Consider the following 16192-nt stretch of genomic DNA (forward strand, 5'->3'; position numbering starts at 1 on the left):
GTTAGCTGGCCAATCACAACACAGTCTGTCTTTTGGGGGTGAGATTTCGGTCTGAAACACCGCATCTGATGAGAGCTTCAGTGAGGAGAGATTTTTATCGGCTCATTTACAGCAACTAGGAGGTTCTTGACCATAAAAACAAGTTAATGTAATCAAGTAGACCTCCATAACTCACATATATGTGCGATAAGAACACTCTATGGGAGCTTTAAAACTAGAATGTTTTACCTATTTAACAGCTTTGAAGTCATGCTCTCCCTGTACTCTCTGTTAGTGGAAAACCACCAAAAAATGTAGCTCTCGGTTCGCTTCAAGAGAACCAAATGCAGGAAGCGGACTACAACGCAGGGCATTGTGGGTAAACACAACCAAAACATACGCACGTGTATAACGATAGCCGGGAGAAATGGCTGACCCCATTGTTGCACGTGTCGTATGGTCACGTAAAAAGAGCTCCAGCTTCATATGTGGCAGAAACAAAAGTTGTTCTGCATTAATCAACAGACGAGCAAGTTTTATTTTTCATTTTTCTCTTGTAATTCTTGATGCAGCGCCACCACAGGCGAGGAGGGGAATACGTTATTCCAAAATTTTTGGTTCGTTTCACTAAAGTGTGAAAATCAACGAAATCGCGAGACTATTAGGTGTGAAAACGACCTCACAAAGAGTACGACTTGTTAAACATTCCTTTATTATAAATAGATCCTTTGTATAAAAAACTAGCATGCTTCAGGTCAACCATGGCATCGAGACAATTCACAACCAAAAGCTACAGTTCATTTAGCCGAGAAAAAAACAGCGATGGACTCATGTCATAATGCAGGTCAACGGACGGACGACATGAGACAAGAATCAGAAATTTTCACAACCACAATTTTCTTTTTCTTTTCTTAAAACGAACAGTTAGAATAACAACAAATATGTTTGGTCTCCACAAATTATTTTTTGTTTTTCTTCTTTTTTAAGACTTTTTTTTTTTTTCTCTTTTCTTTTCAGGCCACTGTCCTGCTTTTCCGTGGCCTCGGAGAGTTGTGATCTTAGGGTTCGGGCGCGGTTCGGAGGGGCCTCTGTTATCTGTAAACACAAAGACACCACAGATGTGTTGGTACAGTTAGTCGCTCTGTTCCGTTTCAGTTCGTTCAGAGCGACTCTGGTGACATCCTCTTTGTCTGACACACGTCTTTCCGTTGGTCGCGTCCTTGCTTGAGGCTGTTTGTAGTCTCACATCGCGTGGTTGGTGTAGCTCACGTAGGTGGTTTTTGTTGGTGGCACTGAGGAGAGAAAAGAAGAAAAAAAAAAACAGGTTTGGCAAAGTCAAACTGAAATGTCACTCACCTTCAACACTGCTGCAGGCTAAGATTTATAATGGAATTAAAGTCAAATTAAGTTTGACAGTTCAAAGGTGATAAAATACCTGTCATACTGTTCACAGGTTTAATACCTCACTGAGGTATTTGCCTTGAAGTCCAGGAAGTAGGGAGCCCAAATAACACTTTCTGTGTGTGTGTGTATCTGCGTCCAGTTCAGCCACTGCTGAGAACGCTGAGTTGAATTGTAATCTCGGGCTCAGCGAGATCTCTGAAAAAACCTTACGTAAACATCGTTTCTCCTGAACAGGGGACCCTCCTGGTCTATTTAAAAAAAAATTTTTTTAACACCGCTCCAGAGGGGGGAGCTGCACTTCTGAGAGCTGGTCTGCTGATTATGCCACTTCCAGGTATTGGCCAATGACAAGACAGTTGGGAAAGCAGTCGTTAGCTGGCCAATCACAACACAGTCTGTCTTCTGGGTGTGAGATTTCCATCTGAAACACCGCGGCTGATGAGAGCTTCAGTGAGGAGAGATTTTTATCGGCTCATTTACAGCAACTAGGAGGTTTTTGACCATAAAAACAAGTTAATGTATGTAAGTAGACCTCCATAACTCACATATATGTGCTATAGGACCACTCTATGGGAGATTTAAAACTTGAATTTTTTACCTAATTTAACAGATTTGAAGTCATTATCTCCCTCTACTGTCTGTTAGTAGAAAACCAGTCTTGCAAGATCAGGGCCGCCGACCCAGAGTGTCAGCATTGAGTTTTTACCGAGGGTAAAGCAGTAGACATCCTCTCAAATGCCTGAGCGAACCAGGACCGTCCCCTTTAAAAAAAAAAAATAGTGGCCGTCCACCAGTTCTTTGCTTGCCCTCCCAGGAATTGATTCCACCCTCCAGTAGGGTAGCTTCCTTCTCTGTGGTCCACCAGAGGTCTTCTGCTTTGCTGCTTTCCAAAGACGGGGCACAAATTTAAGTTGATCCCCCTAAATCAATCTTCTGTTTCCAGCGTATACAATAAAATGTGCAGTTACCTGAATCTGTGGACATTTTAGTTTCCAGTAAGCTTGTTTTAAAATGTTTGCAGTAATACTGACACATCCTAGATTTGAGGCTTTACATTCTTCTGTTTTCTGAAGGTGAAATCAGAGAGTCAAGTTATTTCACCGACTGTAAAGATAATACGGAGCTCCACCTAACTCCATCTAAGCGACTCCCGCTGAGCACCGCGTGAGATAAAAGAGAAGGTTCAGCCCTGCGTAAAGGATGAAAAGTAAAGCTGGCGTGAGCTACTGCTCGTTAGATAAACAAATGACTTCAGTCAGCACATCTTTGACAAGTAAAAAAAAAAAAAAAAGAATCCTAATTTTTCTGCTGATGGAAAGAGAAGCATCTTTGAAGTGTAACTCTGAGCAGTAAACAGTTCGACTTCAGCACATCTGGTCTCCGGCGACGTCTGAATATCAACTTCCTGCTTAATCCTCATTACTGAGGAGAGGCTTCACTTTGAACCCTTCACCTCCAGACAGGGAACATCGATAGACTTTTCCGGAGAAAGCGATGATGTTTCTCCTCACGGTGACGGTGTGCAGAGTCGTTTACAGCATTTACAGCACTCTCTCTCTCACTCCTTTCCCTCAGAGGGAAACAAACGTACCTGTCATTAAAGCAAACTGCAGGCATGTGCACATGAATGTTCACCCTCGCCCATACTGAATCATTCAGTGGCCTCAGGCACATCCATCTTTAATCTTAAAAGGCTTATTCTAAGGCGATGAAAACCAATGTTTGATTTTAACGCAATTACACACTAGGTGTCACCTGTAAACGTTCAATCTCAATACAACTTCTAAGTTAAATAAAGGGATGATCAATTAGGGATGCATGATATAATCGGCACGATATCGGCTGATAGGATTATCGACATATCGTCTAATGACTACAACAGTAGGCTAAATAAGCTGCTACCTGCTAATTTATATCTACATCTGCTGCAACATGAGTATGAAAAATATTTCACTACAGAAAAGACTGAATGACCTCTACAGTTCGGCGGAGGGGAAAACCTATACATATATTATCTATTATACTGTTATCTGCCCAAGCACTTACAAATATACTGTATCAGATATGAGCAAAAAGTCCAATATCGTGCATCCTTAGTTTCAATGAATTAGCGAATTCTAAATGTTGCGACCTGGACTTTTGTTAAAACTCACCGCTGGCCTCCACACCCTCGCACAGCTCCGTCTTGACCTCGCCGTTCGGCCGCTCGGCCGCCAGGTGCGACAGCTTGCTGGTCATGGTGGCGGCGGTGACGATGGCCTTGAAGCTGCGCTTGCGCTTGGGGACGTTCTGCTCGGGGTGGAAGATGATGATGTACACCTTTGGCATGTAGAGCATTCCCAGAGAGACGGAGGCGCTGAGGCTGAGGGAGACGGTCAGCGTGGCCGTCTGGATGTACATCTGAGGAGTAAACAGAGGTGAGGGGGAGGGGGGTTAGAGGACATGAAATGATAAAGGATAATGAGGCTCAGGTTGCTGTAACAATCTTTAGGCCTCATTCACACAGAAAACCGAACGAAACATAACAAAATAATAGCATAGTTTCAAGCAAATATCGTCATCCACACGAAACAAAGCAAAACGCCTCTAAACTGTGTCGTACATATGCCAGGCCTGCAGATGGCGCTGCTATAGGAATACACCAATACACCATAGAAAGACACTGCATCTACAGTATATGTGTGTTTTGTGTACAGTTTTTTTTTTGTACGTTACAATAGAGACAGCATGAAGAAGACCAGGGCGACTAAGGAAAGGAAACGTTGATGAGCTCAAGAGAGAAGTGGGTGGGACTATGACATCATTGTTTTCCTAAATTGCATATTGGTTGTTTACACCAGTGTTTCTCAATCCTGGTACTGGGCAGCCACTGTCCTGCATTATCCTGCATGAATTCCAGGTTTCCTTGCTCCAACACACCTGATTCAAATGAATGGGTCGTTATCAGGCTTCTGCAGAGCTTGGTTGACAAGCTGACCATTTGAATTAAGTGTGTTGGAGCAGGGAAACCTCGTATACATGCAGGACAGTGAGTGCCCAGGACCAGGATTGAGAAACCCTGGTCTACACGAGAAAGCAAGGGCATCAGGGCTCCCAAAAACACCATGTGGATAAACACGCAGATACGACAAACCACTTAGCACATTCCCCTAGACTCCTTCTGAAAACAGATAATAGGTCCTCAATACATGGCCATTTCCTATACAGTACTCTTTTTTTGCACCAGTGATAAGTAAAATTATCATCACTTAAAACACAAACCATACAGTGATTAAAGTGAGAAAGCTCTCGCGGCGATTCCTCGTCTCACCTTGTTAAAGCTGATCTGTATGTAACAGCTGTTCCCAGGAGGGGACTAACCATGGGAGCTCCATCATGAGAGCAGTTGGGTGATCATTAGCTCATGATAAGGGGGTTATTATGCTCAGTTATAGCTCTATTTTTATTCCAGGACTTAACTAGACTCATTTTGAATAACTCACCGTTTAAAAGCCCACTTGTCTCTGAGTGGACAACTTCTGTAAGTTCATTAAAAGTGATTCAACTTCTAACTAGCGCCAGGACTGTGGAGCTAATTAACTTCTAACTGAAACAATAGGACCTAACAATATGCACACATAAGGTTTGCCTCTGTTTGATGGTAAAATAGTCTAAATTTATACAAAAAGTTGCTTTACAGTAGTTTCTCTACAACTGAGCTACCACTGCATGAGCTAACATACCCAACGCAACATGCTAACAATGCAAAAAACACCATCTGAGGTGGAAAAAAACATTCACCGTCAACAGCTTTCGACAAAAACCCAAACACACAATAATAACTGAGTGGGAGTCTGCAAGCGAGCAGATTCTGCAATCTCAGCAATGAAACCACCACATTTTGACTCATCATAGTTAAAACCATTCATCGCAACACATGGAGACGTTGTTAGACTTGGCTCAGACGGGCTCTGCTCTTTAGATGGTGGACTGGCCAAGTCGCACGCTGAGCCAACACAGAAAGAGCAATACATGGAAGCCCAGGCAAGACGCTCAACAACAGCTTTAATCAGCTTCGCTCTCTATTCTTCATGCTTTCATGATAAACGTTGTGACTCAGCTGCCTACTGTAGGTTCTAAGAAGGTAGATGGACAAAATGTGATAAAATATGCAGACGTGCTCAACCGTAAACAGACAGAGTATATAGTTTATTGTTTACATCTCATTGATTAGCCCATTTAGCCTGATCAAGCTACGTCAGCTAAAGTTCGTTTGGCCAGGTTTGTCTTAGAAGCATTAGCCCAGGGACCACAGATGCATATTAGCTATTTAGCTAGCTCTGGTATAGACCCGGTTCTGTACATAGTCCCTGTCAACTAAACTAATAAACTAAACTAAACATTACTCAAAAAAGGTGTTTTTCCTGATTTGTCAATATTAGTATAGCAAGAAGGAAACGTTTAGACGTCCTTCCTTCTGCTTCACACACTTCAGAATACAAAATGGAAGCAGCAACACCATCCTTGCATGTTTACAGCTCATTGATTAGCCCATTTAGCCTGTCGCACATGTTAGCTAAGATTGGCACAGCCCCGCCCGCGACCCTAAGTGGAGGATAAAGCTGTAGAAGATGGATGGATGGATGAAGATGAGTAATTAGCCCATTTACGGATTGATGTGGTTGTATGCGTTCCTCTTAGAAGCATTAGCCCAGGGACCACAGATGAAAATTAGCTATTTAGGTACTGGTATAGACCCGGTTCTGTACATGGTCCCTGTCAACTAAACTAATAAACTAAACTAAGCATTACTCAAAAAAGGTGTACAATGAAGTATAAATCCAAAGAAGAAATTATTAGATGTTATTAACAGTTCTCATTTTGAGATAGTTGGAAACTAAGAGACCTTGGCAGAAGTTTTCTCTCACATCTGTTTTTCCTGATTTGTCAATATAAGCATAGCAAGAAGGAAAAGTTTAGACGTCCTTCCTTCTGCTTCACACACTTAAGAAACAAAGCGGAAGCAGACAAGAAAAGAAAAAGACTTTGACTGCGTTCCCAGATGAGTTTTGAGGCTTCAGTTTGAGCGAATGTCTGCACAGGGAGAGTGGAGATATTGGAGCAGAGAAGGTAGCTGCTGCTCAAAGCCAGACGACGTCCGCCGTCGCCAGATGGAGGCAGCTGATTGTCACTAACGGCTGCGACAGAGCCGAGACGGAGAGGGAGTCACATTCACTGGACACTGTGCTTAAAAGCATCTGTGAGCTCTCGGCTGTGAGAGAGAACATTAACGTTGTGGTTTTGTATCCTCTCGTCGCCTCCGCTGATGCCGACGGAACTCGTTTTTGAGGTGAGAAACCAATCGTCTGCAGCGGGAGGAAGATGCATTTAGCTCAGCTCATTTATCACGGCGGGGAGAAAGAGAGACACAGTCTGAGTCTGACTCCCTCGAACCACATACTGTGCCAGTGTTCACCCAGGCAGCGGAAACCTCGGTTTTCCTCTCTCCGCCCCGCAGCATCTGTCGCGGGCACACCTGCGCACGCGGGTTATCAAACAAGAACGCCACCACGGCTCACCTGCATCGCCATGGCAACTGCTTCATGCAAGGCGAAGCCTGGGTTATCGGCCCTCTCGCTGAGATTTAAATGGCAGTCGGGAAACCCTCTGCAGGGTATCCCCACCAGGGCCGACATGCATGCGAGGAAGGAGATGTGGCGACAGATGGCGAGCAGGACCCCAGACGCTCAGAAACAACGGTGGCTGTGATGCCAGCAACGCATCAAGGAATCATTATGAAAATGTATGACAGAGAGTGAAGCATAAAGTCATTTGTGGGCCTGGGAGGGAAAAGAAAACACCCTTAAGTGATTTATGTGGCTTCTCCCCTCACAAGCTGTTATTATAACCGCCAGTATAATGTGCATTATCAAAGTCAGAGTCTGAAGTGGAGGGGGAAGAGAAAGGAGATACTGCAAGGCCAACAGCTCAGGCTGAGTGATGAAGCGTTGAGGGATGTGAGTTAGCAACTCCTGTCAATGAAAAGTAAATAAAGTCAGTCTGAAAAGATGCTAGACATCACTAGAACACGTCCTGTCTTTAGAGATTTGAGAAAAAGTGTTGAATCGATGAATAAAATAAAGGGAGGAGAAAACCAAACCTAATTTTACTTGAATAAACAAAACAGATCAGTGATTGTTCCGCAGTGTGTGTGGATCTCATTCGTGCAACAGAATTGTGTATTCATGCAAGTATCAGTGCCTATCAGTACCTATCGGCTTTTAGGTTTCCTAAAAGCCGTAACTGGCAACCCGTGGTTGCTCGGCAGCTGAGACTCTACTGACTGCAATGATTGGTAGACGGTGGTAGGTGGCGCCACATGCCAAAACATGATCTCAAAACATAAACATGATTTGCAGTTTGCAAAGAAACATTTTTAATGCAAATATTTTGGCTGTACTGTTGTTGTTGGTGAGTTCAGTTTGTTATATGAACATTATTCATGAGTCTCTGTGACATATTAGGAGGATTTTATGGCCAGTTGATTTAGATCTATTACATAATGCACCTTTAAACAAAAGACTTTCCCTTTCTTTCCCCCTGGCTCGGTTGATTCCGTTTCCGTTCTTCTTCTTCTTCTCTGTTTCTGGTGTAACGTTACAGCGCCACTTACAGTCCTGGCATATGTACTACAGTGTTTTGAGTCCCCGTCTTTACGGGGAACTTTTTGAAAGCGGCAAACACATTTCTGTCTGAATGTGGCCTATATCCTACTATGCCAGGTTTATTGACCTCCGCCAAGCAGGTATATGTTCTCGCTGGAGTTTAGTCTGTCTGTTAGCAACATAACTCGAAAAATGTCGTGGATGGATTAGGATTAAATTTTCAGGAAATGGGACCCGGAACAAGTGATTCAATTTTGGGTATCTGCAGATGCTATCACTATTTTTATCGCAATTTTGTGTGGGTCTGAGCTGCCTTGGGGGGGGGTAGGTCTGCGCTCTCCGAGTGCTTTTCTAGTTCAAGTAGTATTCATGTTGTGCGAGTTAAACTCATTAACAGCTTGCCTATAGGGTTAGGGTTGTATATTATAAGACCAACCAATCATTCAAATGCAAATGCCAATTCTCGAAGAATTTGACAGACATAAAAACAACAAAGTAAGAAAATCCAGTGTAATTATCTCATTATTGAACAGTTTTTACATTTTTGATAGAGCAACAGACAGACTGCAGTGTGCTCATTTGAAGCGATCGTGGTGTTTGGAGATTCACAAATGTCGGGGCGCTGTAGCCTACAGGTCTCCATCTGCTTCACTCGTCTGCAGCTGTGATCAAGGCACTCAGAGACTCAGCGCTAGCACACGGCCTCTGTGTAGTTTATCCACTCCACTTCAATGTGGCCCATTCTTTCTGCGAAAACTTTAACTCAAGCAGACATAACCTTCTTAAATGTTATATTGGGTGTTGGCACACACTGTACTTCAGTGACTTCTGCGGCACAGGCAGATCCAATTATATGGCAAAGAATGTGGCATTTATTGCAGCATTTATGTCACTCATCTGTTCATTTGTAGGAGTGAAGCCTGGAGTGAAATGCCACATCCCAGAATAAAGCAAAAAAATAATGTTTCTTTAAGTTATAAAGAGGAAAAAGTAGGACATTACATGTCTGGGGAAAAGTGTGTAGTTAATTACTGCAGATGCATTTTGTTTTTTCCTCTCCTTTACTTTACTCAAAATTATAATTAGATCCTTCACTGGATTCCCACTCACAAACTCATCAAGCTGTGTTAATTTTATAGAATGGCGTCACTTGAAAATGAAACCCCACAGTGTTTTGATGAAATTAAGAAACACTCCCTAAAGATACTCACACACAACATCAGGCAGCAGAACCTTGAGGCTCACGCTGGAGCTGACTTTGAACCAAACTGCTCAACCCACAGCTACAAAACTGCCTTTTTTGTCCATGAGGACAATGTCGAACAAACAAGGCAGAGTTACAACCCGTTACCACACTCCAGCCCCCTGCTGCCTTCTGAGAGTCCGTCCATGAAAATAACAAGGTGTTGAAGCCCAGTGTCAGTGATTTAAGAACATCCGCATACAGAAACAAGGACGACGTGGAGCATCAGCCACAGCAGCTGGAGAGGGAAAAAAGAACTGGCCGTGTAGTTCATAATCAAATACTACTCTCAATATATATATATTTATATTTATATGTGTGTATATATATGTACGTATATATATATATATATATATATATACATATATAGAATATATATACGTACATATATGTATGCCAAGCGATCGCTTGGCCGTGTAGTTCATAATCAAATACTACTCTCAATATATATATATTTATATTTATATGTGTGTATATATATGTACGTATATATATATATATATATATATATATATACATATATAGAATATATATACGTACATATATGTATGCCAAGCGATCGCTTGGCTTTATATATATATATAGAGAGAGAAAGTCTGAATATATACTGTATATAGAGAATGTATGAAAATATACAGAGAAAGTCTGAATATATATATAAAGAGAGTCTTAATATATATAGTCTGAATATACATATGAAGAATGTCTGAATATATACATATATATATATAGAGAGAGAGAAAGTTTGAATATAAATAAAGAAAGTCTGAGTATATATATAGCGAATGTCTGAAAATATATAGAGAAAGTTTGAATACATATGAAGAAAGTCTGATAATATAGATGAAGAAAGTCTGAATATACACACACAGACACACACATATATATATATATATATATATATAGAGAGAGAGAGAGAGAGTCTGAATACATATAAATAAAGTTTGAATATACATATATAGATATGTACACATACATACTGTATATATATAGAGAGAGACTGAATACATATAAATAAAGTTTGAATATAGACATATATGTATATTTACATATATACTGTACATATATATGGCCAAATATGGCTTAGCATTTGCATCTCTAACGTTTCGTGGCAGTGGGATCTTTGACAGCTTTAACAGTCAGAATTTTTTCTTTTTTAAAGACATTAGGATTCAGCTCATTCCTTCCCGCTCATCTCTCAGTCTGTGTCAGCTATAAACTGCTGAAGATTTCATCTTCACTTGGCCCAGAGTAACCTCTTCCCTTACACTAAATAAAAATATAATGCTGCTTAAACGACAGCTATGGATGGGCAAGCATCAACACTGTGCCTCATATTGACTTTCTCTCAACAGGTCTGAGACTCCAGTAGTTAAGCAGCAGAGCAAAGCTGATCACTGCTCTCTGTCAGAGAGGCAGACCGTGCCCAGAGTGACAAGGAGGACACGCGTATAAATCCTGTTGTCCAGTGTGCCTGTAGATTATGAAATGATAGTTTTTACCGTACAAATGAGATGAATTCTTTGATATCTCGTTAAAAAAAAAAACAAGCCTTCTTTCCTCATCTAAAGCCACACAAAGAAAAGGTCAGGTCTGACAGTATTCTCTGCTTGGCGGAGCCCGTTTTGCCGATTTTTGCACACAAAAAACATGTCTCTACGGTTACATAGGGCAGCTTACATAAACATTCCTGTGATACATTTCTGGGTCATAATCTTCCAAATTACAGCTATATTATATTGTACAGCTGCAACTTATGATTATGATCAGAATCGTAATATTTGTTTGGTCCAACAGTGTTGAAATTAGGATTTTCTCACATACCCGAACCCACCAAAATTCTTCAGTTTCTTATGATTCCGTTGACAAATGGAGCAATGAAATCACAACATTTAAAAGCTGAAAAATGTAGAAAACGAATAATCGATCATTAAATTCAATTCAAATCAATTTCATTTTGTATAGTGGCGAATCACAACAACAACAAAAAACTCCCTTTTAACAGGAAGACAGAACCAGGCTCAAAGATGTGCTGCCATCTGCCTCGACATTGTGGTGAAAGGAAAAATGGGGGAACAGAGGAAGGGGACAGAAAAGGGGGGAGACTTGGTGAATTGGCGTTACTTAAAGTCCCTGAGTGAGTGAGAAAATAAATAATTTGTGACCTTTGACCCATTTTGACTGGAAGGTTTGACTTTAATACAAAACAATTCATGCGAGATTTGTGTCCTAACAAGATACTTTTTCTAACTTTAACTTTACTTTTATATGTACTTAAATAACATTTTTACAACAATAGTGGTACTTTTACTTGAGTAGAATATGTCAGTACTCTCCAGCTCTGCTTAAAGGAACAGTCCAGCGTTAAGTAGTTGAGTCGTAAAAGCTGGGAGAGAAACATCCTCCACCTCAAGTGCTGCTTGATTTACACGTATTATATTATATGGTCTTCACATGTGCGCTGTGTGGTTTCAACTTTTATTGCCTTGCACTGGAGATGTACAATCCATGCATCAGAGAGGAGTGGTGCGTTTGAGTGCTAGTTTTTATATATCCCATCAGTGTGAAGTGGCCATAGGTGCTGATAATAACAGTAATAATATCACTGTGGGCATATTAATATGATAAATTACCTCATCAGTCGAGGTCAGAGGAGTCAGGTTCCTGTGGGGAACTGCAGTGGGTGGAAGCTGCATGTTAATTTTCTTTTGGATATCAAAGCCTGGTTCATTATGTATGGAGGCAGCAAGACTTTCTCCCAGCAGCCCTGGCTTCTCTCAGTCTACCTGCCGCCTCATGCAGCCGGTGTTGCATTCAAGGCCTTGCCCCCTCTGATGTGTTTATAATTCATTCCTTGGCTTCCCCTCTCGCGCTCCCTTTCCGAGTTTGGCCTCAGCTGTAGCCAGCGCACAGCTGGCTGCTGCTCTACTGTAAGTAATGTCAGCAAGTGAGAGCCCTGCTCCAGATTCGCAGCACAACCGAAAAGGCGCTTACTCAGTTTCCAAAACAAAGATTCCCTTTCATCGACATAAATAAACCAGTGAAAGCACTCGGAGGTGGTTATATTTTTGGCCACGTTCGCCTGTTGCTCTCCCGGTCTGTTTTTGAGCAGCATAACCAAAAAAAATAAATGTTTGCGGATGTCGGATATGGCGGCAATGTAGGAAACATGAGCTTTGGTGGAGTTATGTGCTAGAGTATGTGAGTGATTTCTATTGTTCCAACTGATTTCTGTACAAACACTAGACAAACAGTATCTTACAGTTTATAAATCGTGAAATGATTGTTTTAGCTTGTACATTCCAAACGGCTATAACATCAGACATAAAAGAGTGCTTTCATCACAGAGTTAAAGGCGCCATATGTAAGAATGTGGTCAAAAACAGTTACTACACTCAAATTCAAAATACCCAAGTCTTTTAGGTTTCGTTTTCTCCGCCATTGTAGCTCAGACGTAACAGGCAACCCGTAGTTGCTCGGCAGCTGAGACTCTACTGACTGCAATGATTGGTAGACGGCGGTAGGTGGCGCCACATGCCAAAACATGATTTCAAAACATAAACATGATTTGCAGTCTGCAAAATAATTTGAATGCAAATATTTTGTCTGTACTGTTGTTGTTGGTGAGTTCAGTTTGTTATATGAACATTATTCCTGAGTCTCTGTGACATATTAGGAGGATTTTACAGCCAGTTGCTTTAGATTTTCAAGATTCAAGATACTTTATTGTCATTATACACATGTGTACAACGAAATTAAGGTGCTCAGTCAGAGTACGGTCACATCAGTTAAAAGATAGATAAATAAAAGGAATAAAAAAAATAGCATAAATAAAAATACTGTACACTCACAGCCAAACCCTAATCCCGCAGGATTCAAGCATCACACACACACACATATTCCCACACATACAACACGTACAATACCAATTATGTCAGGCCAGTAAACAGTTAAATTTTTTACACCTTTAACACAATAGATATATCATTAAAGGTCCAGTGTATAAAATTTAGGTGAAATTATTTTAATTTGGCAGAAATTCTAATTATTTTAATCAAGTGTGCAGTCACCTGATTGCATTAATTATTGTTTATCATAATCCCAGAATTAGCCTTTTATGTTCATATCAGGAGCCGGGTCAGCTCTATGGAGGCAGCCATTGGACCACCATGTTTTTACAGTGGCCCACAATGGACAAACTAAACATCATTTGAGTTTTGAGCAGTCTTGTATAAGGTACCTAAAAGGGATTCTTGTAAAAGTACAAGTATCTTACCAGAAAATTACTTTGGTAGAAGTTGAAGTCACTTTTATAATATTACGTAAGTAAAAGTCTAAAATGTATGACTTTTACTGTACTTTATATATAAAATGTACTCAAATTTGACAAGTAAACGTATCAAAAATGTGACAATTAAGGATTGGCTTAGCTCATCAGGACTAGAATAGCTCTATATAAATCGAAAGTTACGTATGTAACTACGGTTCTATGAATCCTGGATGACCGCCAGAGGCGGTGCTTTAGCACTGAATGTATCCATCTTGCGCATGCGCAGGTCGAGTGTTTATACCAACAAAGTCACCCATGACCCCTGATGACGCCGGCTAGCCTATATCTTCCGGTGACATCAGAGGATCTGTTCCTGTAGAATCTTCTCGCGAAACCACGAGGATTCTGAGTGACAGAACGCTCTGGTGGTCATCCAGGATTCATAGAACCGTAGTTACATACGTAACTTTCGTTCTATTTCATCCTTACTGACCGCCAGAGGCGGTGCTTTAGCACTGGATGACCATAACAACAGAGTCACGAGGAATGCCAGTACGTACCTCAGTGGGAGGGAACGTTAGAGGCGGGCAGCAGGGCCACACCCAGTGGGTGGGGGGTGGCCACATTCACCCGATAGAATCTGGAGAAGGTAGTTGGTGATGCCCACGATGCCGCATCACAGATGTCCCCCAGGGGCACGCCGCGCAGCGCCGCCCATGATGTAACAACGGCCCTCGTAGAGTGGCACCTCACCCCAGCTGGCAGGGGGCGACCGCTGTTTTTATACGCCCGGGTGATGACATCCACGATCCAATGCGAGAGTCGCTGTTTGGAAAGAGCATGGCCTTTCTTAGGGCCTCCGTAACAGAGGAACAGCTGTTCTGAACTTCTTATGCCTGTGGTCAGATCTATATAGATTCTTAAGGCCCTGACAGGACACAGAAGTCCTGACCTTTCCTCCCCTGCTGGGGGAATAAACTGCGCCAGGTGAATAGGTCGGTTAAGGTTTGACGCTGACAGAACCTTAGGAAGAAAAGCCGTATTCGGCCACAGAGTGACCCCTGAGCCATCTGGGTTCCACCTCAGACACAAGTCGCTCACAGAGAGAGCATGTAGCTCCCCGACACGCTTTGCTGAAGTGATAGCAAGGAGAAAGGCAGTCTTAGTAGACACCCACTTCAAGTCCGCCTGCGCCAGGGGCTCAAAAGGGGGGCAGGCACAGGGCATCCAGCACCAGGGGCAGATCCCAGGCTGGGATTCTCTTTGCCCTTGGAGGTTGTAATCTCAGGGCTCCCTTTAGGAAGAGGGACACAAGTCTGTGGCACCCCACGGTGTTGTCACCGATTTGAGTGTGTCTAGAGGAAATGGCCGCCACGTAGACCCTCAGAGTAGCAGGGGACCGTCCGCTGTCCAGGAGTGACTGTAGGAACTCGAGAATTCTTGTAATTGGACAGTGCACAGGGTCTTCACCCCTGTCTGAACACCAGGCAGAAAACAGTTTCCACCTATTCTCGTACTGTGCTCGGGTAGAAGGCGCCCTCGCATTTAGTATGGTGTGTTGGACGGTTTCTGGACACTCTGCCAGCAGCGGGTCGGGCCCTGCAGTGGCCAAACCCAGAGCTGGAGGCGATGAGGTTCGGGATGCCAGACCTGGCCCCCGAGCTGAGACAGGAGATCCAACCTGTCGGGGAGACGCCACGGTGAGCCGTGGCAGAGCCTGTGCAGCAGAGGAAACCATGCCCTCCCTGGCCAGAAGGGGGCCACCAGTAGCAGCCTGTGGCCCTGCTGGAGGACCCTCTGCAAAATTTGAAGGATCAGAGGCACTGGTGGAAAAGCATAGAGTAGACTCTCTGGCCAATCGTGGCCGAGAGCGTCCTGACCCAGAGGGCTGGTTTCCTCCGTCAGTGAGAACCAGAGGGGGCAGTGGGTCGACTCTTCCGTGGCAAAGAGATCCACCTCTGCCCTGCCGAACGCGTCCCATATATTGAGCACCACCTCTGGGTGAAGCCGCCACTCCCCTGGTGGAGGCTTGCGGCATGACAGGGAGTCTGCGGCCCAGTTCAGTTCCCCCGGCAGATACATTGCCCTTACGCTGGCTAGGCGGGGGGCCGCCCACGACAGGAGGTCCTGGGACACCTGCAGCAACCGTGCGGACCTGGTTCCTCCCTGGTGGTTTATGTGGGAGACGGTTGAGACGTTGTCTGACCGCACCAGCACATGCCTCCCTCCTAGGAATGGGAGAAAAAACTGCAGCGCCATGTGCACTGCCCGTAGCTCCAGGACATTGATATGTTCCAAGCGGTCCTGTGCGTTCCACAGGCCTCGAGCTGTCCTGTTCTGCCACACAGCGCCCCACCCTGTGAGGGAGGCATCTGTTGTGACAGTCTCTCGACGGGATGCGATGGAGCCCATGGGCATGCCCTGGAGGAGAAATGATCTTTCCCTCCATGGGGCCAGAGCGATGAGAAAGCGCCGTGACGGCCTGAGTATCCTGTGTCGGTGTCGCTTGGCGTCTAAATGGAAACTGTTCAGCCACCTCTGAAGGGGGCGTAGTGACAGCAACCCTAGGGGAACCACAGTGGCAGCAGCGGTCAGCATGCCTAAGAGGCGCATATATTGGACGTAGCGCAAGCAGCGGCCCTTCTGAAAGAG

At 43.4% G+C, this 16192-nt stretch overlaps 1 protein-coding gene across 1 annotated transcript in view; it reads right to left on the minus strand.

Annotated features, from left to right (window-relative positions):
• Nucleotides 1-1221: 1221 nt before the first annotated feature.
• Nucleotides 1222-16192, minus strand: part of grm8b (glutamate receptor, metabotropic 8b) — a gene marked incomplete at both ends in the record, with an annotated part of 94863 nt that continues 79892 nt past the window's right edge. Inside the window, 2 exons of the mRNA XM_083894436.1 lie at nt 1222-1271; nt 3537-3783. Coding sequence (XP_083750562.1) covers nt 1222-1271; nt 3537-3783 — 297 coding nt within the window. The remainder of the gene's footprint in view (nt 1272-3536; nt 3784-16192) is intronic.

This window comes from Microchirus variegatus (assembly GCF_963457635.1).
Source record: "Microchirus variegatus genome assembly, chromosome: 8".
Taxonomy (NCBI): Eukaryota; Metazoa; Chordata; class Actinopteri; order Pleuronectiformes; family Soleidae; genus Microchirus; species Microchirus variegatus.